Source organism: Tenrec ecaudatus, chromosome 12 (assembly GCF_050624435.1).
Source record: "Tenrec ecaudatus isolate mTenEca1 chromosome 12, mTenEca1.hap1, whole genome shotgun sequence".
Classification (NCBI taxonomy): Eukaryota; Metazoa; Chordata; class Mammalia; order Afrosoricida; family Tenrecidae; genus Tenrec; species Tenrec ecaudatus.
This window is the reverse complement of record NC_134541.1, coordinates 123,524,561-123,552,337: the sequence shown is the minus strand read 5'-3', so window position 1 is coordinate 123,552,337 and position 27,777 is coordinate 123,524,561. Positions and strand designations below refer to the sequence as shown.

Below are 27,777 nucleotides of genomic sequence, written 5' to 3'. Positions count from 1 at the left end.
TTATTATTTTTAAACATTTTATTAGGGGCTCATACAACTTTTATCTCAATCCACGCATATACATACATCAATTGTATAAAGCACATCCGTACATTCCTTGCCCTAATCACTCTCAAAGCATTTGCTCTCCACTTAAGCCCTCTGCATCAGGTCCTCTTTTTTTTTTTTTTTTGATGAACATTTAAAAGGCAAAGTTTCTATGCTATATCCAGCTCCCAAATCCAAGACCTGCACCGAGGGGCCCTGGTAGTGCAGTGAGTTAAGTGCAGGGCTGTTAACCGAAGGTAGACGGTCCAAAGCAGCTCTTCAGAAGACAGCGGAGGTTGTCTGTTCCGGGAGAGACATAGAGCCCTGGAAGCTCTCCGGGGCCTTCTGCTCCATCCTACCCCACAGGGCAGCTGTGAGGTCGGACTGGGCTCGGGGGCCGCTGGTGGGCGTACAGTGTCCAGTGAGGCGCCTTCAGAATGCTGCTCACACAGGGTTCCGAGCTCCTACCAACCACCACACACTCTCCAACAGGTGTTCAGAGAACCCAGAAAGCACCTGATTCAGCTCTCCGGGCTCCCCAGAATGGCCAGTGTGCAGCCCGGAGCACCAGGCTCAGACCTGTCGCTTCCTCCACTTGCCCTGCTCACACCGGGCATCCCAGCACCCGGCAGACGCCCGGCTCAGCTTTGGTGCTCAGTCGACAGAGGTGCACACTGGGAATCGGGGCCGGGGTTAGCAGGGATCTGAGAACACAGCCCCATGGGGTGAGGTGGGGGCATCTGTGAGCAAGGAGGCGAACTGACTTTCAGTCCGGAAACCCCCTAGTGCCCCTCCAATGGGGGGACAGCCCCCACAGGCGCGGCGGTCGCTGCGGGCTGCTTTCTCACCCCACCCACCTCCGGAGCCAGCTCGGAGCCGGCCGCAGAGGAAGGAAGCTGAGGAGGACTGGGGGTCTGCTCGGCTCCGAGGACCCAGGGACAGACGCAGGTGACCGCTGCATCTCCCCGAGGGAGATCACGTGGGGAAAGGGAGGTGGGGACTGTGCAGCCAGAAGACAGCCACATCCACATCCACACTGGGACCCAAGCCTGGGAGCCTCCCACCCCCTCTTCCCCAGTGTCCCAGGCAGCCCCTGCAGGCAGGACACCAGGGAGGCCAGCTGGCCCTGAGCCCTGCACACAAGGGAAGGCCACCTGTGGAGTGCAGGTGCCATGGGCGTGTCCCCGTGGCCACAGACCCCAAAGGCTGCTCATACTTGTGGCTTCACAGTGTGCAAGTTGAATCCTGTGTGCATGCACGAGAGCACACACACACACACACACACACACACACGAGTGACGCTGGGCTCAGATGCCTGTCATGAAAGCAAAGACTGCCACCCATCTGAGGTCCCAGCTCACAGCCATGGCAGGGCTAGCACTGGCCAGCCAGTCTCTCCCTAGCTGGCCTGGGTCCCAGGATCTGTGGGCGGAGGAGCCATGACCACCCACTGGCGCAGGTAACTCCTAGGAGGCCCCTCGTCCTGGGGGCTGGGGAAGCCGCCCTCCACCGGGCTGCCACAGTCAGAGCCCGCAAAGCCGCTGTCAAATGTGTCCATGTCCAGGGCGGCCTGGGGCGACCCTGCCTCGCTGTCCGAGACGCTCCAGGGCGGCTCCGGGGCCCAGTCGGCTGTGCCCACCAGGGGCAGGTCAAGCCTGTCCAGAAAGCTCCCCAGCCCGGGAGGGGTGGCTAGAGAGGCACAGCCGCAGGAGAGGACGGGGGCCGCCGTGTCCAAGAGGGAATCTTTGGTTCCCAGATCAGGGTCCAGGCTGGCGTCCAGATTCAGGGCTGGGTAGCCGTCATCCCCACAACTGCAGGTCCAGGTGCACGGTCCCTCTGTGTCCACCACGGTCACAGTGTCAATGGACACCACGCCATACGGCCGGTCCCTCTCCTCACTGTACGCAGAGCTGGCCACAGAGCGGACGGGGCCCCAGAAGATAGGCTCGGGCAGCCCGTTGGCTCCCAGCAGGGTCGCAGGCTCAGGCAGCACTGTGGGCACCAGCCCCTTGGCAGGACTCTCCAATGGGCAGCTACTCATCACCTCCAGGGCCAAGGGCGCCCCAGGAGGCCCAGGTCGAAGCTCCAGGGTAGAGGCTGTGAAGGGGGCGCCCACCCATTTCTGTGAGGGAGAGAGATAGTGGATCATGTGGTGTGAGAGGTAACAAGAGACAGACAATGACAGACAGAGATAGCAGGAGAGACAAAGAGACTGTGTCAGAAGAGCGATTGAGAGAGAGAGCAAAGATGGGATGTCCCACTGCCCCTGCTGACTCTGGGTCTCCGTTTCCCTCAGAGCCTGCCTCCAGGTCCCAGGGTCTGTGTGGATGGAGGGCCCAGAGTCCTGAGTGTGGGGGGAACACGGAGCGGGTGGACCTGAGGTCTTAGTGACCCGTTTCCTCTCCTGGATGACATTCCTCACCAACCCCCTTCCCCTGTACGGTCTCCACTGGAGTGGACACACGACCAAGGCCAGAGGCCAGCGCACATGCTCCCTGCCACCTCCCTCCCTCTCTCCCTCCACCCAAACCAAACCCCAAACTCCCTGCCATCGGTGCACCCTGAATGGCACCTGTGGGTTTCCAAGGCTGTAACTCTTGGCAGGAGTAGAAAGCCTTGTCTTTCTCCCAAGGAACGGCTGGTGGATTCAAACTGCCGACCCTTTGGTTAGCAGCCCAACGCATAACCACTACCCCACCAGGCCTCTAAACGGCGCTCAATCCGGAGGAGCTGGCTGAGCTTCGGGGAAAGGACGGTGGCTGAGGCAGAGACTTGCGGCTCTGAGCACCCTCCTCCCTCTCAGAGTGCTAGCGTCTCCCGTCCATTGGCCAAGAAAAACCCCTAAACTCTGTCATCTCCCCACTCCAAACCCAGCAGCAGGAGCCAGCTTTACTCATGGGAAGTCACTTCTCAGCTGTGTAGCCTGGGGCCAGTTACCTACCCTCCCTGGGCCCTGTTTCCTTGTCTTTAGACTCATAGGCATCTCCCAGGGTTGGGAGGATCGCCAGTGTGCAGCGATGGGAGCGGGCCTGGCCCACAGCACCTGAGCCTGATCCTTTATCGGATAAGCAACACGACTTAATGTCCCAGCAGCAGGTGAGGGGCAGAGGGCAGCTGTCCCTCCCATGTGCACTGGAGCCCAGAGTCCTCCCTGGCTTGATGACACCCTTCCCCTCTCTGAACTGCCCTGGCACCAGGGATCCCCCCCACCCCACCCCCAGCAGCAGGCCTGCAGGGCAGGAGGGCAGAGGATTCTGGGTGCACAGCACTAGGGGACTGCAGGAGCTCAGCCAGTGCTTGCCATCCACACTTCCGGGCCTCCGGGCCCATGCTGGAGAAGGTGGGCTGCCCCCCCCCCTCCCAACCACATCCTCTCTGTGGCGGCCCCTCCCGCCGTGCCTGATGGCGAGAGCAGGAAACAGGCACTGATAACTCTGTGGGCGCAGCAGGTGGGAGGCACGATCAAACCCTGCCCTGGCCCTCCTCCTCTCTGCCCTGCCCTATCAAGGGCATCTAAGGGAGAGTCAGGAGGCCTGGAGTGGGGCCCTGAGTGCGGTGGAGACTCCAGGGGCCACCCACGCCCCCAATGCCCCAGGGAGTGAGGAGCAGGGAGCGTGCTGAAGGTCTACGCTGTCCCAGGATCGACTCCCTCCACTTCACAGCAGGCGAAGAGGAGACTGACCTCTTGAGGCCTGACTGGGGTTGGACCTGGGGACAGGGCTTCTCACCTTGAAGTCTCCTCTGTGGCCCGTGTACAGGGGCTGGAAGAACCATTCTGGGCTGGGCACCTGCACCCACAACTTCTTCCACAACCTGGGAGAGCAGAGACAATGAGGCCCCCCCCCATCCTGTTGGACCCTCCCCACCCTCCACTCTGAGACCACTCTCTCCTCTCCCGGGGCCTCAGCTGCCTCATGGGTTTCTAAAGCTGGTGTATGGGCTCAGCCAGCTGGGCCACGCTGCCCCTTCTGAGCCTCAGCTTCCCCCTCACCAGCCAGGGATGGCATGCACCCATCCCCCGGGGCAGAGCAGAGGTCAGCACCTGGCACCTAGAATGCTCCAGGGCCTCACTCCCTGGCCCTGCATCTCTCTGCTGGGTCTCTGGAGGAAACTTTACAACTATAGCCTGCACCTGAGATGCCGTAACCTTGGGCTTTGCTCCAGCCAGCAGCACCAGCAGGCTCACAAAGGACTTGTCCACAGAATGAACCACGCCCCGTGGCCATGTTCAGTGGACACCCCAAGCGGAGGAAAGCCTCTGTGGTTGAGGCGGATGGGGTGTGTGGGAATCGATGCTTCCACCGATCCTCCCTGCCCACCCAATGGCCCTGGTGTCCCTGCAGCCCGGGGGTGGGTTGGGCGAGAGGGCCGTGGCCCAGATCCCTTCCTGACTGCCGGCCTCACCTCCAAGGCAGGTGGTACCTCAGGCCCAAGAAGACAAGGACAGGGGCTGCGACGAGGAGGAGCAGAAGGCTGAGGTGCTGCCCTCGGGTCCCCAGCTCTGTCTCTGGGAAGGAAGCAAACGACAGGCAGCTGTGGGCTCGTGTAGGCCACGTGGGCAGTGTGGAGGGAGAGAACGGGGCTGGGGGCTGGGGGCTGGGGAGGGTGCTATGACTGATGGGTGGGGCCTTGAAGGGACCTAGATCAGGGTTCAAATTCTGCTCCCCCACCCTCCCCCACCCCCATTCCAGACAAGAAACTTCATTTCTCTGAGCCTCCATTTGTTTCCTCATCTGCAGAAGGGGTATAGCAGGTCTCCCTTCATTTATCAAGAGGATTAACTGCCCTGGGAGGAGAAGCACCTAGCACCCAATGTGGGGCCCAGCAGGCAGGGGCTTCAGAAACGTGGCTGAATGGCAGAAGAGATGGTTGTACCAGCTACAGACTCCTGAAAGCCTCCCAGTCACGCAGGCATCACAGGGCCCGGTGGCCGGACTGAGGCAAGGCTGGGACTAGGAGGGGGGATGTCCATTCGGATGCCACACCTACCCTCTGGCTGGGTCTCAAAGATGGCCGGGTCGCTCCACGCACTCCAGGTCCCCTGGAAGAAGGAGTCGGGCTGGGGCCCTGCCCGGACCTGCACCTCGTAGCTCGAGCCTCTGTGGAACTCCAGGGGCAGGAGGGAGACGCTTCTCGAATCCACAGACACCAGTTTTCTCCCTGGATGCTGCCAGCGGATGGGAAGGATGCGTGGGGTCAGCATTCAGCTGGGCCAGCCCCCTGCCCCCAGCACAACCTCCTCTCTGGGCCCAGGTCCCAGGAGCTAGTCTCTGCGGCACGGCACACACGAGCCAGGCTCTCACCGTTCTAAAGGCTAAGCACCGGCGGGGGGGCTCTCAACAGAGACTTACTCAACATGGGCGCGTCTAGAAGTCTTTCCATGGGAGGACGCCTCTGGACGGCTTGCCACGAGGGAGAGGCTAACCACGGCACGGGTGCCTGGTTCTAGCCCTTTCAGGGGCGGCTATTCTACACACAGGATCATCCTAGAACCCCCACAGCAGACCGGCCGAACAAAGGCTGCTCCCCCGAGTGCCCAGATTTAAAAGAGTGGGCCCTCCGTTTCATGAGCGGGGCTTCTAGAACTTTTCGACTATGGCCATGCTAAGGACACGGGAAGGTTCCGGCTGGCCCCGGTCACTTCGGAAGTGCCCTCTTGTGTGACAGTCCTGGGCTTGAGGTGGAAGGTGGGCACCGCATGGCCGTCCTCTAGGTGTGCGGGGGAGGGGGTGGGAGGGCTGAGAAGGTGAGAAGGACAGGGCCCCAGGTCCCAGGTGGAGGGTGGGGTAGGCCAGCCAAGGGAGACTCTGCTAGGAAGTGGGGGACCCTGTGGGGTGTGCGCCCTTGATGTCTACCCTTGGCATAAGCTACAAAGGTCTGGCCTCCTCCAGCCTGGATGACCCGCCCTCCCTCCTCCTACCGGCCCTTCTCCCAGGGCTGGACCGTGGGGGGTGAGGGGAGTGCCTTTCTCACCTTGGCCCAGGGGTCCGCCCTGTCCCTATACTGCAGCTGGTACTGAAGCCTGCCCTTCAATGCCAGGGAGCCAGGGTCATCATAATCTGAGCTCCAGGAGACGTTGTAATGTCCTGAGAAGGTCACGGTTACGTTGAAAGGGGGAGACGGCTTGACTGTAGAGGAAAAAGCGGGGTCTCATAAAACCGAGGTGGGACGTGGTGTCAGTTGAGCAGGGTTTGGCGACTCCTGACTTAGGAGATCGGGCCTTGGAACAGATCACCCCACTCCCTGCCCCCCACCCCCCATGCCTGGGCCCCAGTTGGCTCATCTGAAAATTGAGGGACTTGGATTATATTGGGGTTGAAAACTCCCATGTCAACCTGCTGGGGCCAGGTAATAGGTGAATGGGTGCCTCAAATCTGGGGGCTGTGGAAAAATCAAGGCCCTCTGAGTTAAAGGAGGGGCGCCATCAGCTCTGGCTTTAAGGTGGTGAAACAGCGCCTGGACCTTCTTACATGCAGCTTCCATGGCAAGCGACCAACCCTAGCTACTCATCCAAACACGAGCCTTACCCTTTCCATTGGTTCCAGATGGCTGCAGGAGCTCCTGTGCACTCACAAGGCCAGAGCCGACGTGTACGAGGGGTGAGGGTCAGCACCACGTCTCTGTGTCTGTGAGTGTGTGTGTGTGTGTGTGTGTGTGTGTGTGAGAGAGAGAGAGAGAGAGAGAGGACATGGGAGCATGGGTACGTGTGTGTGTTTGTGTAAGTGTGTGACTGCGCTCTGGGTGTGGGATGGAGCGTACGCACTGAGCCGCTGTATCCGTGAGTGTGTCTGGTCTGGGGTTTGAGTGTGTGTGTGTGTAGTTTTACTCTTACCCCCTATGGTGCAGCCCTGGCCCCCAGAGTGTGAATCAGAGAGCCCTCATACCCTACCAGGGACAGAAGCTCCCAAACTTGCAGGCGGACTTGCCTCTCCACCCACCCCACTCCCTATGCTGTGGCCTCCAGGTGTGCATGAGCCCGCATGTAAAAGCCCTTCTCTGATCCAGAGCTGCCTCCCCCCGTATGTGCCTGCCCCTTGGGGGCCTCCTTCCCTCTAGGCTGGAGGGAGATTCCAGGTCTCAGGGAGCTAAGCGGGTGGGGGCCACACTCAGATGGTCCGTCCCTGTGTCTCCCTGTTTTCCACTTGCCTCATCTTGGTGTCAGAATCTCAGAGGATCAGGGTTCACCTTCACTCTACAGATGGGGAAACTGAGTCCCAGAGGTAGGGCCTGGCTTGACTCAGGTCACAGAGGCAGGGAGGGGCTGAGTTGAGACCGAAACCCATAAGCCCTAGGTCTCAGCACAGCTCCTTTCTATGACTCTGCTGCTTGCCTTTGGGCTAAGGTCTCATTGTCATCTATCAAACCTTCACACCTTAGTAAAAAGTAGTGTATCTGGTCAATTGCCTTGTTAACAAGGAGCAGGACTCAGAGGTGCTGCTGGCAGAGTGGAGGATCAGAATGAGCCTAGAAAGCCGAGAAGACAGGCCCAGGCCCCACCCGGATCTCCCAGGTTCTGGGCCCAAAGGGACACTCACTGCTCTTAGCCAGGATAAAGCTGCCACACTCCCAGGAGCCTTTGCCCAACTGGTCGGTCATGTTGACACTGAACATATCATCGGCCATGAAGCTGGACACATCCATGTGGCACGTGTACCAGGCGTGCGTGCTGTTGTGGGTGGACAGGCGGAGGCTGCAGGAGGAGATCTTGTCTTCCAGTTCTCCATACAAGTTTTCCCTTCAAGCACAGAGCAGTTGGTCATAACCGGAGGCTGGGGGGTCCACAGCCCGCAGTGTAAGCGCAGGAGCCTGAGAATCTCAGGGCTGGGAGCCCCCTGGCCAGGCCCCCTCCCCCTGATGGCACACTGCCCCGAGAACTCACCACCTCATTGAGAGCAGGAGTTCTCGACTTCGGGGACTGGCCATCACTTGACTGGACCGAGCCTAAAGCGGCCCATTATTCCAGCAGCTGGATGGCTGTCTGACAGCAAGGCCCATGGGCATTTCAGGCCTCTTGCCCTCCCTCCCTCCCTCCCTCCAAGACCTATGGAATTCCCAATAGCCACCTGAACTGAGAGAACCTCACACGGGGACAGTATGGAATTCCCAATAGTCATGAACCCAAGGGAGCCTCACATGGGGACAGCCTGTGGAGTGGGGCTGGAGGGGGAATGTTCTTGCTCAGACTCTGGTCAGTGGTTCAAACCCCCCAGCCGTTCCGAGGGAGACCATTGAGGCTGCCTGCTCCAGTAAAGTTCTACAGTCTCAGAGACCCTAAATAGGACCACGAAACGCCAGAACCGACTCACTGCCAGGGGGCTCCCCTAGATGTCATGCCCTACACACCCACCCAGACTCCGGACCCCCTCCGAGGTCCGTGATGACGTCTGTCTGGTGGTGGTGTGCCTCAGCTCCCTGGGACGTACATGCAGAAGGAGAAACGTCGCCAAACCTCGGGTCTGGATCCCTGGAACAGCTGTCCATCTGAGGTCCCCCTTCCCTGCTTACGCTCCCCCACTGCTGTATATTCCTCTCAGCAGCCAGTGGGAGTCTTCAAATCTGTCTGTCTAAAACCCTCAGTCCCAGACAATGGAGTCAGATGCTGACTCCCTCGCCTTCTTTGCTGGGTGGTCTCCCTTACCCCAGCTCCCACGGGCCTCCCCTCTACTCCTCAAATTCCCACCCAGCACCCAGCTGCCTCCTGGTTCAGCCCATGTCACCCACTCTCTGCCCAGCATTTGCTTCAAGGTTCAGGGGCCTTGTCAGTCCTGAGCGCTGCTGAATCCCCGCTGCCTATAGCAGTGTCCGGCTGGAGTTTGACCAAATGTGTTCTGACTGAATGCATCGATTGAGCCTGGAATGAATGGACGGTGTAGTGGGATTGCTGGCACTTGGAGTGGTATAGCCCTGTTGATGAGGTAGTTACGTGATTGCGTGTCAACTTGAAGTGAGGGGTGGAGTCTAGCCTGTCAGTTAGGTCACAGCGGGCTGGGGCATCCTTGTGGGCGTGGCCTTCTCCTAAGGAGGGTCCTGGGAACCTCCCCTCTCTCTGCCTTCCCCTTCCTGCTGATGAGCCACGCACACTGAAACCTGCATGAGCCCTGGAGATGCGTCCACTGCCATTGGCTCCTCAAGACTCCGCACCCACCGGCCAGTGATGCTCCTGCATTCTGCATCATCGCATGTGGCTTCCTGAGTCTGAAGAGGGACTGACTGATGGACTAGTATCGGACTTCTGGACTTGAGTTGCACTGGGCTGGGATGTTTTATTGCTGCATAATTACTTCTTGATATAAAGCTCCCTCTTACACATATATGAGTGTCACTGGGTTTGTTTCTCTAGCCAACCCGGCCTAGCACAGTTGGGTTGCTCAATGCACGGTTAGCAGTTTGAAAGCACTAGTCACTCCTTGGGGAAAAGATGGGGCTTTCTACTCCCATAAAGAGTTATAGTCTTGGAAATCACAGGGGCAGTTCTACCCTGTCCCAAAAGGTCGATATGAATGGCAGTGAGTTTGGGTTTTGTTTGGAAAGAATGACTGATGGAGTCCAGCATCCATCTTCCTAAGCTGCATGTTGTCCTCTGATTGCCTTTGATGGCGCCCCACCTCAGCCGTCCACTGGCTGTCTGCACTAGAGCCAGCTGCTTACTCTCTCTGAGCCTCACCTCTGTACAAGGGAAGGAACAAGGCTTTCTCACTGGGCTCCTGGGTGACTCTGAAGGGACCATCCCCGGGAAGCCCATGGCAGGTGCCTGGCCCAAAGTACATGCTCTGAACAGGCCAGGCAGGGTGACTCTGCTGGAGTCTCAAGCCATACTCTCAGGCTGGTGTGGGTGACAGAGTGCCTTCTGGGGTTGGTCAGTGCAGCTCTGGACACGTCCTGCGAGCCCATCTGGTCATCTGTAAAGGAGGCACAGTGACTCCCACCTCAGAGCCCTTCCTGAACTGCAGCCCATTTCTGTGGGAAGGGGCATGTCTCATCGTACTGCTAAACCACCTGCCTGGCACACGGTAGGTATAAATAACCAAGCTGTGTCTCCTATGTTCCTGACCCAGGGCAGCCCCCCTGCTTCTCTCCATGTCCCCAGAGGGACTCACTTACCAGGTGAGAGTGAGTGTGCGGGGGTGGGGAGTCCACATCTCCATGACACACGTGATTGTCTGGAGGTAGTCGGTGTAGCAGGCGAGGTCTGAACATCCTTGGGCTGGAGGATCAGGGGAGAGAGAGGCCTTGGTGGGGGACTGACCAGGACCACAGGGCATGAGGATAAGGCTCCCCTTCATCCCATCAAGGTGGAGGATGAGTGGCAACGAGGGTTCCCTAGTGATCTCTAAGATGCAGGACTGGGGCACGGGGTCCTCGCCATCTGGGAATCCCTTGTTGGAGTCTCATTTGCCCAGGCTGGTTATGGAGCAGAGATGTTCCCCAATGTGGAACACCATCAACTCGGCAGGTTTTTTGCTGCATCTGGCTCGTGGACTTGGGCTTGAGTCAACAGCTGGCCATATTGCCTTCTGACCCTGGGAGTCATCAGTGGCCTGCCATCTGACCTGCTGACCTTGGGTACATTTGCCTCTGCAGCCATCAGCCCCCACAGCTGCATGTCAGTCTTTCTCTACCATTTTCCCTTAGCCTGCTGTGGCTTCTCCCCTGCACTGGCTCTCACCAGCTTTCTTTACTTCCACTCCTTCCTCAGGGGACATGGTACGTGCCGAAGACCTAGCGACTGTTGCATAACTATCTCTGGGGAGAGTCAACACTCAGGCACTTGAAGGCCTAAGCACATGTGTGGGGGTCACTATGGGGCACGTGTGGACCATTTCTGGTTAAGCCCTATGTGAGATGGGCTCTGGCTAAGGGAGAGCTGGCTCTTCAAACCTGTCAGCCTCAAGTAAAGAAGCCATTGATGCTGGCTCCGTGGCCATGGTCCTTCAGAACTCTGGGAGGGGAAACAGCCCCTTCTCCATATGCAGACCCTGGCATCAGCCACTTACCACCCTGGAGCACCAGTAGTAGGAAGGAGACGGCCCAGCCTCGCATCATGCTAACTCCCGGACCCTGGAAAAGAAGCGAGGGAGCGGGTGAAGCAGGCCTGGGGCTGAGTGACTTCCTTCTCATATCTGCCTCTCCCTGGGCAGATTTCCCCCAATTCTTGGATTTGGCTCAAAGAACCAATCAACAGAGGGTCCACAATTGCGTTCCCCCCATTCCCCCCACCCTCCACAAGGATGTCAGCCTATGGACACGGCCGTTTCACCTTGTGGGCCCCTCCCCACTGTTTCTATTTCTTACTGAATAACAATCCAAGGTAGAGACCCTTACTGACGGGTTATCACAGTTCTACATGAGAGTGAACTTCAGGAAGGAAACTCTGGTGGCATTGACTGTGAAATTGAATCCATGTGCTCCTCGACCTAGCTAGAGAAGAAAGCACGAGGGACAACGGAACGGAAAATTTATCTGATTAGCGGCCTCCTCGGGGAACACCCCTGTGTCATTTACGTGGCCTCCCACTGAAGAACAAATCCAACATTAAGACAAAAAGGAGGCCCCTATAGAGAACTGGGGGGTCTCCACAAGATGAAATTACTTGATGGCAATCGGTCTGCTTATGTTTGTGTGTGTGTGTTGTTGTTGTTGTTTTTAATGGGATAGTTAAGTTAATTAATTAGTTAAGTTAGTTAATTAATCCAATAATGACATTTCATCCTAAATTACACCCTAGGGTGTCTAGGCCTATCCAAACAAGGGCAAAGGGTAATGTGGACTCCCTGGTTCTGGCACGAATGTCTCTACTTGGAGAACTGAGCAAATCTACCCAGCAAGACGGGTCCAGGATGCCTTAACGCTGCGGCCCCGCTCCCCAGGCTGACAATACCAGGACCTTCCTGGAACGTTCAGAAAGTTCTGCGTCTTCCTGGGGAGGGCCCACCTGCCCAGACCGAGGAGGCTGGGGAAGACTGATCCCCTCAGGTAAGGGTGTAGCTGGAAGTCAGGGCCAAAGGGGTAGACGACCCAAACAGGACCAAGTCAGATGCCTAGGGCTTCTCAACATTGTGCAGGATCAACAAAAGAAAGAGGGGCCCCCACCCCGGAACTTCCTCCAACCACCCCCCACCAGCTCCTAGTCAGTCACCATCCATAGCCCCCTCTGCCTCTCTAAAGTCGTTGAGGAGGCCGTACTGAAGCATAGAGACCGGACTCCACATTTACCCGCCTTGTGACCCTGACCCTCTCTGAGCTTTTTAAGACGAGATAGAAAATCTGTTTCCAGGTTTCCTCTCAGAATTCAAGGAAGTGATCTGCCTAAATCCCTGGACTTAGTCCCTGACAGAACTACTCAATACACAGCCATGATTGGTAAAACAAGTGGGGCATCAGAATGATGTACCCCAAAACCTCTAAACTTCCCACTATCTACTTGTGGGCCATATTGGTAGGCCATGTATATTCTTTTTCTATATAAAAAAAACAACTCTCTTTAAAAATTAACTCCAACCTGGTCCTGCCAATACAACCCAGGGTGTGTCTTTTCTCCTAATGGGTTTTAAGATGAAAAAAAAAATAGATCTTGTAGAATACAATTATGGAGCAAATGCTTTTTGATCATACTTTAAGAAACATTGGTCTCATGTGGCCCCAATGAACCAACTATGACTCTGAAAATCTGAACTCTGATCACAGGTAATTGAGTCCGTGTCTCAGGCCCACCTGAACCCCATCAGGAGTCAGGCACATGCCAGGCCATTTTGCCTCAGCATCAAGCACACACTTCTCTGCCCAAGTTCCTCAGCTCCACGTAAAGGACACACAGGCCCTGGGAGGAAGAGGTTACACTGGCTACTCTCTCTTCCCACTGCTTATGAAGAACTCCTCCCATTGGAGCTGTGGGCGCTACCTCTGTGAGGTTTGGGTGGACCTTTCTCCATGTCCTGCTCAACAGGGTGGACATCAGACCCAGGCTGGGCCAGGAAAAGCCCCACCTGCCTGGCCACAATGGACTCCACGGATGAGCTCCAACTCAAGAAAAGCCAAAAAAAATAAATTAATTAAAAAAAAAAAAAAAAAAGAAAAGCCACGGCGTTGGGATTTTCTTTCTAGAACTGTATCTCAGAAAGGTCTATTTCAGGTGGCCACTGGAAGTTAGTGCCCATTGTTGTCACTTCTTGGAGAAGGTCTGCCTGAAAATGACCCCAGTGCTGACAAAGACAGAGTCTGAGTCCCCAAACTATCACTGGAGACCCCAGAACCCAGCTGTAGCTGGTGTCTGCACCTGGACTTTCCACTTCCCTGAATAAAAACCCAAACAAAACAACAACACGCCCACGTTGCGCAACCATGTGGAATCGATTCTGTGGCGGACCACCAACGATAGCTGGTGCACACGAGGAGGGATTTTGAAGTCTGAGGTTCTTGTTGCTCTTCTCCGGTCCTTCCACTCTGCACCCGCCTCAGTTGCCACGTCTAACACGTCCACCGGAGAAGGACGCCATGCTTGGTAAAGCAGAGACACAGTGACAAAGAGCAAGACCCTCAACATGCTGGAATGACAATGTCTGCGGCAACGGGCTCACACATAAGAACCGCTGTGAAGATGTCACAGGGCCCCGTCGAGGTTCATCCTGCTATACAGAACCAACCTGACAGCACCACACACCTGCGACAGTGCCCAGTGTGCCTGGCACATCGGAATATCCGTGAGAAAGCACGACAGTGGGTTCTTGGTGAGCCCCCCACACAAGGTCATGGATTCCTCCTGGCCTGCTGCCTGGACTTCCTTGCCCTCTAGGCCAGGCCTCTCTTCTTCCTGGGCATGTTTCCCTTGCCATCACTCTGGCATCAGTCTGAATGGCCCACACGCTCTATCTTTGTGTCTGCGAAGCCACCCTGCTGTGTCTACAGAAACTCTTGTCACTTGCCCCCCACCAAGGCTTTCTCCTGTGCCCCTGCTTGCTTACCGGTCCTCTGGACCCTCTCTCCCACTTGGTTTGCCAATGAATCTGTTTTTAAAGGAAGCACGAGGTCCTCCTCGATGCTCTCAACAGATACCTAGGGATTCCTTCTCATCCCACTGCCTCCCCACCCACCCACCCCAACCTGGAGTCCATCCTTCTTCTGCAAGGCTTGGGCAGAACAACATGTTCCCGCAGATCGGATGACCTGGTGTGAGTCCTGAATGGACACATAGGGTCCCCTGAGGGCTTTCCTGCTAGGCGAGGCCCTGTAGCTATCTGCCCCTTGGGGCTCCTACCAGAGTCCCCTGACTTAGAGCCTACAGGGTATCAAAGTTACCTGACCCCTCTGATCCTCAGTTTGCTCAATTGTGAAACATGGGCCATGAGTGAGTCTTTGCTACAGACTTGCTTCGAGTGCTGAAGAGCGATTGCACATGAAGCGTTCCGGCTGGCATCGTGCTGGGTGGGACGGAGCCTGGAGGTGGCCTTATCTACCCACCATCCAGTGGCCAGAAATCATTTCTGAGATGGTGGCAATTCAGACTAAAATTTGGCCAGACTTCAGAAGCTTCTGGGGAGGAAGGTGGCTTGGGGTTAGGAAACTAGATAGTAGCAAGTATTTTGGAGAATATAAAGTGCTCCACTTCACCAGCCAAGAGGGCAATGCAAATAAAAACCACAATAACAGACGATTTTAACTTGATCAGATTGGCAAAAACAAAGACGTCTGACATCCCAGGCGGCTGCTGACACTGTAAGGGGAGCTCTCAGTCATAGCTGGGGGGATGAAAACTCTTGATGAGAGTGCTCAGGAAAACCATTCACTGGGGCCTAATAAGTGCGCACCAGCTTCATTGCTCAGGTCCAGCATCCCACACCTGTGGATACTCCTAAAGAAACTCTTGCACTGGATAAACAATCTGGAGGAGAAAACAACCGGACCAACGGTTCCAGGGGGACATGAGAGAGGGGGAGATGGAGGAAAGGAAGTGGGTGTTAACAAACCCAGGGACAAGGGAACAACAAGTGATCTAAAATCGATGGCGAGGAGGTTGTAGGAGGCCTGGTAGGGCTTGATCAAGGGCAATGTAACCGAGAGGAATTACTGAAACCCAAATGAAGGCCGAACATGATAGTGGGACAAGAGGAAAGTAAAAGTAAATAGATGAAAGAACTAGGAGGCAAAGGGCATTTATAGAGATCTAAATACAGGCATGTACATATGTAAATATACTTATATATGATGATGGGGAAATAGATCTATGTACATATATTTATAGGTTTAGTATTAAGGTAGGAGATGGGCATTGGGTCTCCACTCAAGTACTCCCTCAATGCAAGAACACTTTGTTCTCTTAATCTGGCATTCTGTGATGCTCACCTTCCCTACATAGTCGCTGGAGACAAAGCTGGTGCATAAGTAAATGTGGTAACGAAAGCCGATGGTGCGAGGATATAAAAAGATATAGCATCTGGGGGTCTTAAAGGTGTGAAGGTAAATAAACGACTGTCTAGCTGAGAAGCAACAAAACCCACATTGAAGAAGCACATTAGCCTGTGTGACCACGAGGTGTCAATAGGATCAGGTAGCAGGCATTACAGAACAAAAAGTTATATTATTGTGAATGAGTGGGAGTGCAGTGTGGAAACCCAAAGCCCATCTGTAGGCAACTGGACATCTCCTTACAGAAGAATTACGGGGAGGAGAGAGACCCAGTTAGGGTGCAGTATAGCACCGAAGAAACATACAGCTTTCCTCTAGTCTAATGCTTCCTCCACACCGCTATCATGATCTCAATTCTACCTTACAAATCTGGCTAGACCAGAGGATGTACACTGATACAGGTAAGAGCTGGAAACACAGGGAATTCAGGACAGATAAACCCCTCAGGACCAATAGTGAGAGTAGCAATACCAGGAGGGTAAGGGAAAAGTGGGGGAAGAAAGGAGGAACTGATCACAATGATCTACATATAACCCTCTCCTTGGGGGATGGACAACAGAAAAGTGGGTGAAGGGAGACATCAGTCAGTGTAAGACATGAAAATTAATAATAATTTATCAATTATCAAGGGTTCGGGAGGAGGAGCTGATACCCAGGGTTCGAGTAGAAAGAAAATGTTTTGAAAATGATGATGGCAACAAATGTATAAATGCGCTTGACACAATGGATGGATGGATGGATTGTAATAAGAGTTATATGAGCCCCCAATAAAATGATTAAACCAAAAAAGAAACTCCTACACTTTTGCACAAGCAGAATTGCGATCAAAGTTGGTAAAAACACTGGAATAACTAGATAAAAACTGGAAACCACCTAAATTCCCATCAGAGAAGTGTGGAACAACAAAGTCATGGCCTAATCACTCAACATGAAAATGAATCCCCTCAGTTACACACGACAAAGCCAAGGATTCTCACAATCAAAACGTGGAAGGGAAGACAGTAAGTTAGAGAGGCGTACATACCTAATGAAACAATCATATGATTCCACTCCTTGTTGGGTGAACCTACATGTGTCATAAAAAATCTAGTGAAATTCATGGTGGTGATAAACATTGGGACACGTGGAAAGGAAGCGATAAGGGGGGCTCTCTAGGGGTACTGAGTGTGGTTTAAGCTGAGGGGCAGAGACTATGAATTCTATTAATCCTATGCCTTTTTATAAGTCAAACCAATCTCCGCTGCCACTTGCCTGTCGGTTTCTTGGACTGTGGTGCCTTCTCTGTGGCTGGAAGTGACACCAGCAATATTTGAAGTGGCAGTGGGCATCTGGAAAGATTTCAGCGTAACTTCCAGACTAAGACAGACTACAGAGAAGAACCTGGGGATGAACTTCCACACAAGAAAATAACCAGGGCTGTGGCACTGAAAGGCATGCAAAATGCAAATGGGAAAGAGCCGCCTCCTCAAGGGAGAGCGGATCTTAACGACATCGCTGGAATAAAGCTTTGGGGACCTTCGTTGGCTGATGTGGGATGCATTAAAATGGAGCACATGGAGTGTACAGACGCATGAAACTAGGAAAACCGGAAGTTAGTAAAAATGAAGTGGAACACATGAAGACCGATACCCTAGACATTAGTGAGCTAAAGTGAATCCGGTCTGGCAAACTGAAGAAGGACATCACAGTCGACACCAGAAAGGTAATGTCCACAGGCCTACAAAGGACACCAGTTCACACAACTATTATTTAAATGTACACATCAAGAGCTAATACTAACATGAACACATTGAGCTTTTTACCAACTTCTGAAGTGTAAAATTGATCGAACATGCGCTCAAGATTCCTCAGCAATTACTGCTGATGAAATGCAAAAGTTAGAAACAAAGGATCGGTAGCTAAAAATCATACAGCCTGGGTGACTGAAAAGAGGCCAGAGATGACATGATAGAATTTTGCAAGATCAACTACTTATTCATTGCAAATACCTTTTTTTAACACTGTAAACCACAACTATATACGCATAGACCTCAGTGGACAGAATTGACAGAAACCAAGCTGACTACATTTGTAGAAGGAGACGATATCGTCAGTCAGAACAAGGCCAAGGTGAACTGTAGACTGGACCATCAACTACTCATATGCAAGTTAAAGTCCATATGACTTTGAATATATCCCATCTGAATTTAGAGACCATTTGGGGAATAGATTTGACACATTCAACACTAATGACCCAAGACCAGACAAGTTGTGGGGTGACATCTGGGGCATCATACACCAAGAGAGCAAAAGAGCATTAAAAAATGAAAGAAAGAAAAGACCAAAATAGATGTCAGAAGAGACTCTGAAACTCGCTCCTGAACATGTTGTTATTTTTAGGTGCCATTGAGTCAGTGTCAACTCCTCACAACCGTATGCATGACGCAACGACACGCTGCAAGGCCCTGTGCCATCTTTACAACTGTTCCTGTGCCTGAGCTCATGGTTGCCGCCCCGGTGTCAGTCCACCTCACTGAGGGCCTTCCTCCTTTCACTGCACCTCCACCTTACCAAGCATGCGCAGTCCCTGGAGAAGGCACCATGCTCTGGAACATAGAGTAGTGAAAGGAAAAGGAAGAAAGGATGAAGTGAAAAAACTCTATGGACAATTTCAAAGGCAGCTCAAGAAGAGAAAGTACAATGAAATGTGCAAAAACCCAGAGTTAGAAAGCAAAAAGAAATACTCAGAATTTCTCAAGTTGAAAAAAAAATGAGGGGAAAAATTTAAGCCCTGAGATGCACCATTGGAGGATCCTATTCAAGCAAGGTTCAAAAGAGAATGTGGAGCCAGGGGTAGGTATCATTTCTGACAGAAGATGGATTTGGCTGAAAGCAGAGAATACCGGAAAGATACTTATTTGCGCTTCATTGACATGAAAAAGGGATGCTGCATGACTTACAATCAGGAGCAGTGTGTAGCCTTTCACCAAATTTATTCAGTCTGGATGCTGAGTGAAGAATCTGAGAAACTAGGAGATATAAAGAATGTGATATCTTGTTTGGAGAAAGGCTCATTAACAACTTTTCTAGGAACAAAGAGGACATGAAGCACTTACCAATTAAGGTCTAAGATGATAGCCTGATTCAATATGGATTACACCTCAGCACAAAATCCAAAATCCTTACAACTTAATCCATACTCAAAATCATGATAAACAGAGAAAAGATTGAAGTTGTCAAGAATTCTCCTCTGCTCAGATCCACCATTGACCCCTATGGAAACAGCAGTCAGGAAATTAAATAATACATTTCACTGAATGACCAATGAAGGAACTCCTCAAAGTGCTAAAAAGCAAAGATGTTACTTTGAAAACTAAGACGTGCTTGACCCCAGCCATGGTGTTTTCAATTGCCTTATGTATGTGCAAAAGCTGGAATGAATAAGGAAGAATTGCTACCTTTGAATGATGGCATTGACCAAGAATATTAAAAGTGCCATGAACGGACAGAAGAAATACAGATAGAATGCTTCTTAGAAACAAGGATGACAAAACTCTGCCCCATGTGGTTTGGGCACGGTATCAGGAGACCCCACCCTGGAGAAGGACATTATGCTTGGTAGAAGATCAACAAAGTGTAGGAAGATCTTCAAGGAGCTGAGTGGCAGGGGTTGTAACAATGGGTTCAAACGCACAGAGCAGGCAAAGTTAGGAAACCTTACCAGACGCCTTGAGGGAATGGGCTGCTGGGGCTAGGGGCTCAGGATGAGGATCTCTGGGCACACCAAGACCAATTGTCATAACATAGTCCACAAAGACAACCGGTCTACATCCTACTTTGATGAACACGGGCTGGGGTATCAAAACTCATGACTGGCCATCTAATGTTCAACTTTCTCTCTGTCCCGTCAGAGGAGAGAAGAGTGAATGACATTGAAGGCACATAGACACAATTAGTCCAATGGTTTGCAAAAAATGAAGGCAAAGTAAAAATATTTTTCAGACTAAAAATAAAGGGAGGGGGTGGGCCGTGAGAATTTGTCACTGTGAAGCATTCTGCAAAAGGGAGTTTGGGGCAAAAGAAATGGGAAGGAAGGCCGTGTGTGAAGGTATGAAGAGTAAGAGAGAAAACTATAAATATAAACTAACATTAATTGCTTCAAACAGTAATGCTAATATCTTATGGACTTTAAGCTATATGTAGCATTAAAATATGTGACCACACACCCCAAAGATGAGAAAGGGCTGGGTTAAAAATCCTTTTATTGCATAAATGATAAAAGTACTCATTTAAAATAGACTCTAAAATTCAAAGATATATGTTGGAATCTCTAAGATCACTACTAAAAGAGTTATAAGTAAAGAGACAGCCCCAATGTATGAGTATTTATATTAAATGAAAACAAACTAAACTCTGGAATTAAGTTATAACCTTGTCCACAATACTTGATATTAAAAGAAAGTTAGAGTATAGGTCAACCTCTTTCATGAAGGCAGATGCAAAAATCATAAACAAGAGATTAATAAAGCAAAGTTGGTTATGCAAAATACATAATACATGATAATTGCATGGGGTTTATTTCAGGAATGTAAGGTTAATTTGACATAATAAAATTTAGTTCATATTAGCAAGATAAAAAAGAAAATATATTGATTATTTAAAAAAACTCAGACAACTGTAAAATGAACCTCTTTAATCCAAGAAAGCCTATATATATATATATATTGGCCTTCATACTCACATATCAAACACTTTCTCCCTGCAGTCAAGAAAGGACAAGAAAGTCTTGTAGTGGAGTTCACAGTCAATGCAATAAGGCAAGAAAGAAAAAAAGTTAGAAAACTATAAAGATGGAATAGTGTAAGATGTGAATAGCTAGAAAAATCCAAGGCACTCAGCAGACAAACTATTGACAACAAGGTAGAAGCTGGGTGAATACAAGATCAATACTAAAAACCACAGTGGTATTTCTATATGCTAGCAATAAATGTGAAAAAAATTAATTATACAATTCACATTATAATTAAAAATATAAAATACCTAAGAAACATTCTTGAACAATGTGCAAAATCTTTACACAGAAAATGAGAAGGCATTACTAAGACAAAGGGGGAAACTGTAAATAGAACATATATTATGTTCATACAAATAAAATAAACATTTTAAATGAACATATGTTATGTTCATTAATTAAAATGTTCAATATTTAAGATATAAGCTCCCTCCAAATTGAACTAAAACTTCAGTTAAATCCTAAGATTAAAAAAAGGATATTAAGACATAAAATAATAAAATATGGCGCTGGTGCAAGGAAAAACAAACTAACCAGTGGAAAAATATAGAGCCCAGGAATAGAGTCACATATCTGATTTTCAACAAAGGCACTATTTCAAGGCAATAGGACAAGCATACTTTAAAACATTAATTATTTAACCTTACAGAAAAAAAAATTGACACCCTCCCTACCTCTATAGATTTCCAGACAGTTTATAGACCGAAATGTGAAAGGTATAACACTAAAGCTTTTCAAATGAAACAGGATAATGTCATCATGACCATTTCTTAAACAAAACTCAGAAAGCTCCTATCATAAAGAAGAAAAGTGGTAACCTGAATGTCTTTAGAATTAAGAACTGTAATAGCATGGATTAGATAGATAGATGTTGGCAAAAGTCTTGGATCAATAATACATAAAGAACTCTCCTAAAGCAATAAAAAGAAAGAAAGAAAACAATAGAGGACTTAATTTTTTAAATAAAGATAAAAATGAACAAAAGCCTTAAACAAATATTTAACAAAAAAAGACATGCAACTGAACACAAAGTACACAAAATCACTATTCATCAAGGAGATGCAAGTTTTCGTCCCAATATGATACACACTAATCCAAAACAGCTAAAAGGAGAACAAGACAGGCCATGTCCAGCGGTCGACAATGAAGCGATGGGAATTCTCAGCGTCAGGATTCTGGTAGGAGTGTACATTGGTTTCCTGTATAAGAGAGCCAGCAGCTCCATTTCTGAGTTAGATTCCAAAGAGAAATATGTGCAAAATCATCCCAGCAGACAAGTGCCACGATGCTCAAATTAAAATGATTTACAACTTCCCCAAACGGGAAACAACCCAACTTCTTGGTCTCCTTATTTCTTCATACCTTACTGATTATTCAAAAGTGGGATTTGTGCAGTTCCTCAAACTGCCTGTCATCTCTCCAGTCCAGCCCAGGTGGGGTTGTGGGCTGAAAGAGGAAGGCGAGGGCGTGCCAAAGGTCGAGTGGCCCATTCCCAAGGGCATCAAGTAGACCGGGGGTCGCTGAGGAGGGAAGCCCCAGAAGAGTTAGAAACAGCAGTTCACGGGTCGCCAAAAGGGGAAGTGTCCAGACGGAGGGACTTCCCGAGAAGGAACATGGAAGAAAGGACTCCTGGGCTCTCTGAGGGCTTCTGACCACCTCCCCTTCTGAAGGTCTCCCTCATGCCACCCTTCCACGCAGGCCTCGCACCCACTAGGGCCATCTCTACCTCCGCAATGTCCTACAGATAACCAGAAGTCAACACTTTTCAAGCCCCGCCCCCATCCCCAACATACACATTCCTTCTGCCTGCACCCCACTTCATGTCCATCTTGGACTCCAGCTCCCGCAGATTCCTGATAGTCCCCCCAATGCCTCCCCGCCCCCCACCCCTGCCTCCATCCAGTATGCGTGCTTCACCTGTGCTGTCTCAGCCACCTAAACGCTACTTTCTTTGACCTAATGCCAACGCCTACTCGATCTTCAAAACCAAGTTCAAATGTCAGCTCCTTCGAAAAGCTCTTTTGACCTCTCCCAGGGAGTGTGAGTCACTGCTTCCTCTGGGTCAACCCCTCCACTGGAGCACACAGCTCTACCTTCTGGGCACCTCTCTGCACAGGAGTCATGCGGCTCTGTGACTGCTGAAAACCCGGTGACCAGCCAGTGCCCAACACACCTGAGGCGCTCACGGCTCTTGGTAAAGGGGCAGTCAATGAAAGAGAAGGCTTCCCAATGCGGTGAATCGTGAAGGTCACCCTTAAAGCCTATGTGCTCTGCATTTTGACTGACCCCATAAGGGTGACATTTCCAAGGCTCCAGCCCCCTCCCCCAACCACCCCTGATGGCCTTTGCCCATGATATTCCCTTTTCTTTCTTTTTCAGGTTTTTGTCTCAACCCTGCCTCCTCTGAGAGACCACCTGCTCTGTCTGCAGGGGTCTCTCTCCCGGAGCCCTTGGTGACACACACCCCTTGTTTGTTTCCTTCACAGCATCTGTAACATGTGACTAACTCAACAGGACGCTTGATGTGGTGTTTGTAGCCTGTCTCCGTCCTGGACCATGAGCTCCCAGATGAGGAAATGTACCCATTCTGATGACCACTCTGACCAGAACTCTCCACTAGACAGAATGGAGCCTGGGACCCAGGAGGTGCTCAGTAAGCGGCTGAAGAATGGATGAAGGAGGCCGAATACTGCTGTGTGTAGCTAGCTGTACACCAAGGCGTTCCAGAGGCCGCCCTGAGAAAGGTCTTGCCTTCCCCATCAGCCCTGTCATTGTCCCCAGGAAGTCCCCAGCCTTCTCCCCACCCCCACCTCTGGGTTCTGTTCTCAGACCCCAGAGTCTGAGTGAGGTGGCTGTCATCAGATTAGTAACAGGGACTTTCAGGGAGGGATGGTGACTTGCTTAGGCTCAACCAGTGAGTTCTAAGCCAAGTGGGGCTGTCAGGCCAGGACAGAAGCATCCCAGTGGCCTTCTCTCAGAGAGGAGGCTCTGTAACTCCGTCACCGCGGGTCTCTTCCTTTCTCCGAGTCTCAGTTTTCCTCATCTAGAGACTGGGAGCAGAAGCCCTGCCCTGGCTGAGGCAGGTGCTGGGCAGGCGCACTGTGGGCAGGTGGCTAATATGAGTTGATTTTGAAATCTGTTTTGCCCAGTGGTGAGGAGCAGGGAGTGGGTGTCTGGGGCAGCTGCACCTGGGGCCCTGGAAACTCCGGGGGAATGGGCCTGTCCTCTCCTGCCTCGGCAGCCTCTCTCAGCTGAGCAATCCCCAAGACCTACCTCTCCTGTTGAGGCCACCTCAACCTCTCCTGAGACAACTTAGTCCACCCTGTGCAACTGCCCTCCCCTCCAGTAGCCACACCCCGCCCAGCTCCAGTTCCCTCTGGCCAGGGGGACTGCGTAGGGCTGGGCAGCTAGGCCTCAGGTAAGGCAGAGGAAGAAAGGACCCCCAAGTGGGAATGTAGGAGCAGGGCTGGCAGCCTGCTCTCTCACCTCGCTTTACCCAGAAGTCTACTGCCAGCCTGCTACAAAGCGGGCCAACGGGGGCCCAGGGTGACTAGTTCAGCCAGGTTCGGATAGACCATCAGATTCACTGGGCAGCTGAGGAAATCCAGGCCCAGAGAGGCCCAGAGCCTTGGCTGTGGTCACACAGTGGGGAAGCCAGCGTCTGCCCTGGAGTCAGGTCAGGGCTCTGGTCCCACCTCCCTGGGAACAATGGAGAAGAGTGGGTCCTTTCTGACAACCAGCAAGTTACCGGGGGTGGCTGGGGGGTGGGGTGTTAATCTCTGCTGCAGATGGAGTGGCCAGTTGGGGCCTCTCACGCTGGGGAACATTTTCAGGTTGTTTCAGAAGTTCCAGGGTTACTCAGAGCTCTGATTTGAGCTGTCATGAAAAGTCCCTTTGTCTGGGGGCCAGGGAGGGGGGTGGGGCCAGTGGCTCCTGTGAGCTTGCATGGGGGGTGGGTGTCCTCAAGCTCAGTCTTTGGTGGCACTGGGGGGAGCGCGTGAGGTAAGGGGTTGTGTGGGTGGGAAGACCCTTGTCAAGGAAGGGTTTGCCCCTGTGTTCTCAGAATGCTTCCCTCTATCTCCCTTGGCGGCTTGTAGCAAGCCCCTTCCCAGAATTAGCTTCCCTTAAGCTAGCTCAGAGAAGCAAAATGTGGCCCCGTCCTGTACCCTGTCCCTCACGGTAGGCTGGGGAGCAAACTGCGGACCCATAGGGTTTTCATTGGCTGAGTTTCCGGAGCGGATCCCCAGACTTTTCTCCAAGTCTCTCTCAGTCTGGAATCTGTTCACCACCTAGCTGGACACACAGCAGGGCTTCATAAGTACATCTTCAATATGTTCCTTTCAACAAACTCCAGAGAGGCAATCTTGCTCCCATATTCTAGGTGAAGAAACTGAGGCTCACAGAGGTTATTCAAGGTCACACAGGAACTAAGTGGTGGAGCTGGGACTTGAGTTAAGGTCTGGCTGGCTCCGGAGCCCAAGATCACAACTGGTCCCGTACTGTCCGAAGGCCCCACCTGACCCGGGAACTCCCTGTTGCTTGGGAACGAGCTGAGGGGTCTGTCCTGCCTTCAAGGACATCTCTTTAGGGGGCTGCCCACTTCCTTTCATTCCAATAGTTATCAGGCAAACCCCTGGTGGCACAGTGGTGAAGCGCTCGGCTGCTACCTCATCAGCACACAGAGGCCACTGGTCCCTCTAAGGGAGAAAGAGGTGGCAGTCTGTTTGTGTGGATGAACCCGAAAACTAAACTCACCAGCACGGACTCAATTCTGACTCATAGTGACCCTGTAGGACAGAGGAGAACTGTCCTGTGGGATTCTGGGGCCCTTGCTTTTTATAGAAGCGGAAAGGCTCTTCTTTCTCCCTCAGAGTGACCGGTAGGTTCAAACCACCAACCTCGATGTCAGCAGCTCCGTGATGTTGCCCAGTACACTACCAGGATTCCATTGTAAATCCTATGTAGAGAGTTCTGCTCTGTCCTATAGGGTCACTGCGACTCGGAGTCGACTTGATGGCCAAGGAGTTTTAGCTACGGGGCACGAGGGAGACCTCCCTGCTCCTCCAGAGAAGCCGTGCTTCTCAGAGCTCCGGGTGACCTGCTCTCTTCTCTTCCGCCTCCTTGGAGCTGGCCTTCTTCCCTGGGATGCCCCTACTCCCCGCCCACCAGGCTGCCAGACCTGCACTTGGTCGGAAGACACCTCGCTGGGCGGGGAGGAGGCTGCAGTGGCAGGGCCTCTGGCTTTGCCTTCCCCTCCCCACTCCCTCCGGGAATAAGGGCTCTCAGCTGAGGGGATGACTAAGAACCTAGACACACACATACACCCGGCGTGGGGCTGAACCTCTGTGGAGCTGAGAAACAGCACCTCCCTCTGGGGGTGTCCCACCCGCCCTCGGATGCCCAGTCACCCTGACTCTGCCTCTCAAAAAATGCCCCAGAACTTGGGTCTTGGTTTTACGTGCTGCTGTCGAGAGGCTTGTGGCCTTGCCAGCAAACAGACTGAGGGCCCAAACCAGTTTGTGGTGGCATACTGAGGCAAGGATCTCCACACCCCCCCCCTGGGCCTCAGTCTCCTCAGCTGGGAAATGGGCTGAGTGAGGCTCCCAGCTGCACCTAATGTTGTGAGGACAATGGGTTATCCTGAAATGCCTGAAACCAGAGTTCCAGGGGCTTGGGGACCGTGACCCCGTCTGTCCCTGCCCCTCCCGGGAGCCTGGCCTTTGCCCTTCACCGACTCGAACTTCCCCTCAATGAGGTTCGTTTCCAGAAAGGGAAAGGACATCCACAATCAGCTCTGGGCAGGTCTCCACCCTGCAGCCTTCACAAGTTTATGCCCTGGTGATCTCACAAATAAGGAGCCCTTGTGGCCTTGTGATTACAAGCAGGCTCCTAACCACAAGGCCAGCAGTTCGAAACCACCAGCTGCTCCACAGGAGAAAGACGAGGCTTTCTACTCCCATCAAGAGTTAGGGTCTCAAAAACGCATAGGGGCAGCCCTCTAGGGTAGCTATGGACCAGAATTGACTTTGAGTTTTCACAGCTAGTTCCCATGAGGATTCCTGTCCCATTTGACTGGTGAGGAAACTGAGACTAGAAGAAACAGAGAGGCTCACCCAAGGTCACCCAGCTAGGAAGTCACACGGCCAAGTTTTGAACCACCAGGTTTTCTCCATTCCACCATGCACTTCTGAAATCCCCACCATGCCCCGCTGCAGATGTCCTCGCGGGGACAGCCGCAGGAGTGCCTAAGACCCCTGCTGACCGGTTCCTTTAACCTGCCTTTCCCTCAGCATGTCCTCGGTTCCCCGGTTCAGGTGTGTGTGTACCTGCTTCTTCATTTCGTCTCTTTCACCTGTCCTAGCCTAGGAGCTCTCTGGGTTGAAGTTCACCCTGCTGCCTGCTAGTTGAACTGCCTTGGAAAATCACTACCTCATGGAGCCGGATTTCATCAGCCCACCAACCATCAGGTGACAGAAAGGCGATAAAATGTAGACACAAAGTTGATGCTCCCCTATTCCCCAACTACTACACATACACAACACTCACAGCCATCAAGTTCATGTCGATTCCAAAGCAGAGCAACCCTAAAGGGCAGGGTACACCTGCCCCTGTGGGTTTCTGAGCCTGTATCTCTTTCTAGTAGAAGAGAATCTCATGTTTCTCCCCACCAACCACAAAAGGAACAGTTAAAAGCATCGTATTCTCTGAACCCCCAGCCATCTCTGCCCAGATCAAGCTGCCCAGAGCCAGGGCCACCCTGCAGCCATGCTTGGCTCTGCAGCTGCCTGCTGGCTTTTGGCAAGCGCTTTCCACAGACAGCTCCTGAGGGCAACTCAGCTAGCGCCCTGCCTCCATGCCCCAGGCCTTGGGCAGATGGACCTCCACCCACAGAGAACTCAGCCATCCTGAGGCAGGAACTTCCCTGTATGAGCCCTCTGTCCTCGGTACCTCCATCTGCGAGCAGGGGACAGGCGCCCTCTCTGTGCCCTTTATGGGCCCTGGGTGCCTGGGCAGGAGGCAGGGGGCGCGCCTCCGGGGCAGAGAGAGCAGTTTGGACGGGTTACCTGTGGTCCACCTTCTCCTCGGAAATCCACTCCGGGCGCTGGGGGCAGCCAGGGGGCGGCAGGGATGGCGAGGAGCAGCTGGGGTCAGCGTGGGAGTGGGAGATGGGGGTCCCCGAGTCATCAACGAGACAGTCATAGGACTTGTCACCCCCTCCGATGGGCGGCAGGTGGCCTGCCCCCACCCCCACCCTCACCCCCACCCCCAGAGGCAGCCCACGCTGCCGAGGTCAGACAGGGGTCAGCCACCTCCAGACAGATCACAACACAGATAGAAGCTGGGCGCCCTCTGGCAGGAGCCCCTGGAAGGCACCGAGGGATGGACAGACCGGCAGACGGACTTCTGCGCGGTGGTCAGTCACCCGGGAAGAAGCAGGCAGGAAATTGGACCGGGAGCCCATCGGTCAGACCGAGGGGAGGGCATTCAGCAGAGACGACAGTCGGTGTCTCGGGCCCGGCCGCTCGCCAACCCTGCTAGTCGTGTGCGCCCGGGGAAGAGCCAGAGCAAAATGTGGTCGC

The 27,777-nt window shown here is 52.5% G+C and overlaps 1 protein-coding gene across 2 annotated transcripts; it reads right to left on the bottom strand.

The window, feature by feature from the left end:
- IL21R (interleukin 21 receptor) lies at positions 1-27,777 on the bottom strand. Of its 2 annotated transcripts, none has more exons than XM_075564650.1 (9): positions 27,262-27,777; positions 11,022-11,085; positions 10,129-10,231; positions 7,563-7,762; positions 6,001-6,155; positions 5,017-5,194; positions 4,432-4,534; positions 3,756-3,840; positions 1-2,149 (listed from the first exon to the last, which is right to left on the bottom strand). In XM_075564650.1, the coding sequence occupies exons 2-9, from the start codon at positions 11,068-11,070 to the stop codon at positions 1,427-1,429; spliced, it is 1,596 nt and encodes a 531-aa protein (XP_075420765.1). In that variant the 5' UTR covers positions 11,071-11,085; positions 27,262-27,777; the 3' UTR covers positions 1-1,426. The 2 variants fall into 2 exon arrangements, with proteins under 2 accessions (XP_075420765.1, XP_075420764.1); XM_075564649.1 differs by lacking the exon at positions 27,262-27,777 and adding an exon at positions 21,288-21,419.

Bases quoted from the DNA above. Each gene is read 5' to 3' on its own strand.
- IL21R (XM_075564649.1), bottom strand. From the start codon at position 21,389: ATGTACACTCCTACCAGAATCCTGACGCTGAGAATTCCCATCGCTTCA. The intron at 10,232-11,021 runs GTAAGTGGCTGA...CTGATCCTCCAG, and splicing joins ACTACTGGTGCTCCAGGGTG to CCCAAGGATGTTCAGACCTC. The intron at 2,150-3,755 runs GTGAGAAGCCCT...TCTCCCTCACAG, and splicing joins GCCACAGAGGAGACTTCAAG to AAATGGGTGGGCGCCCCCTT.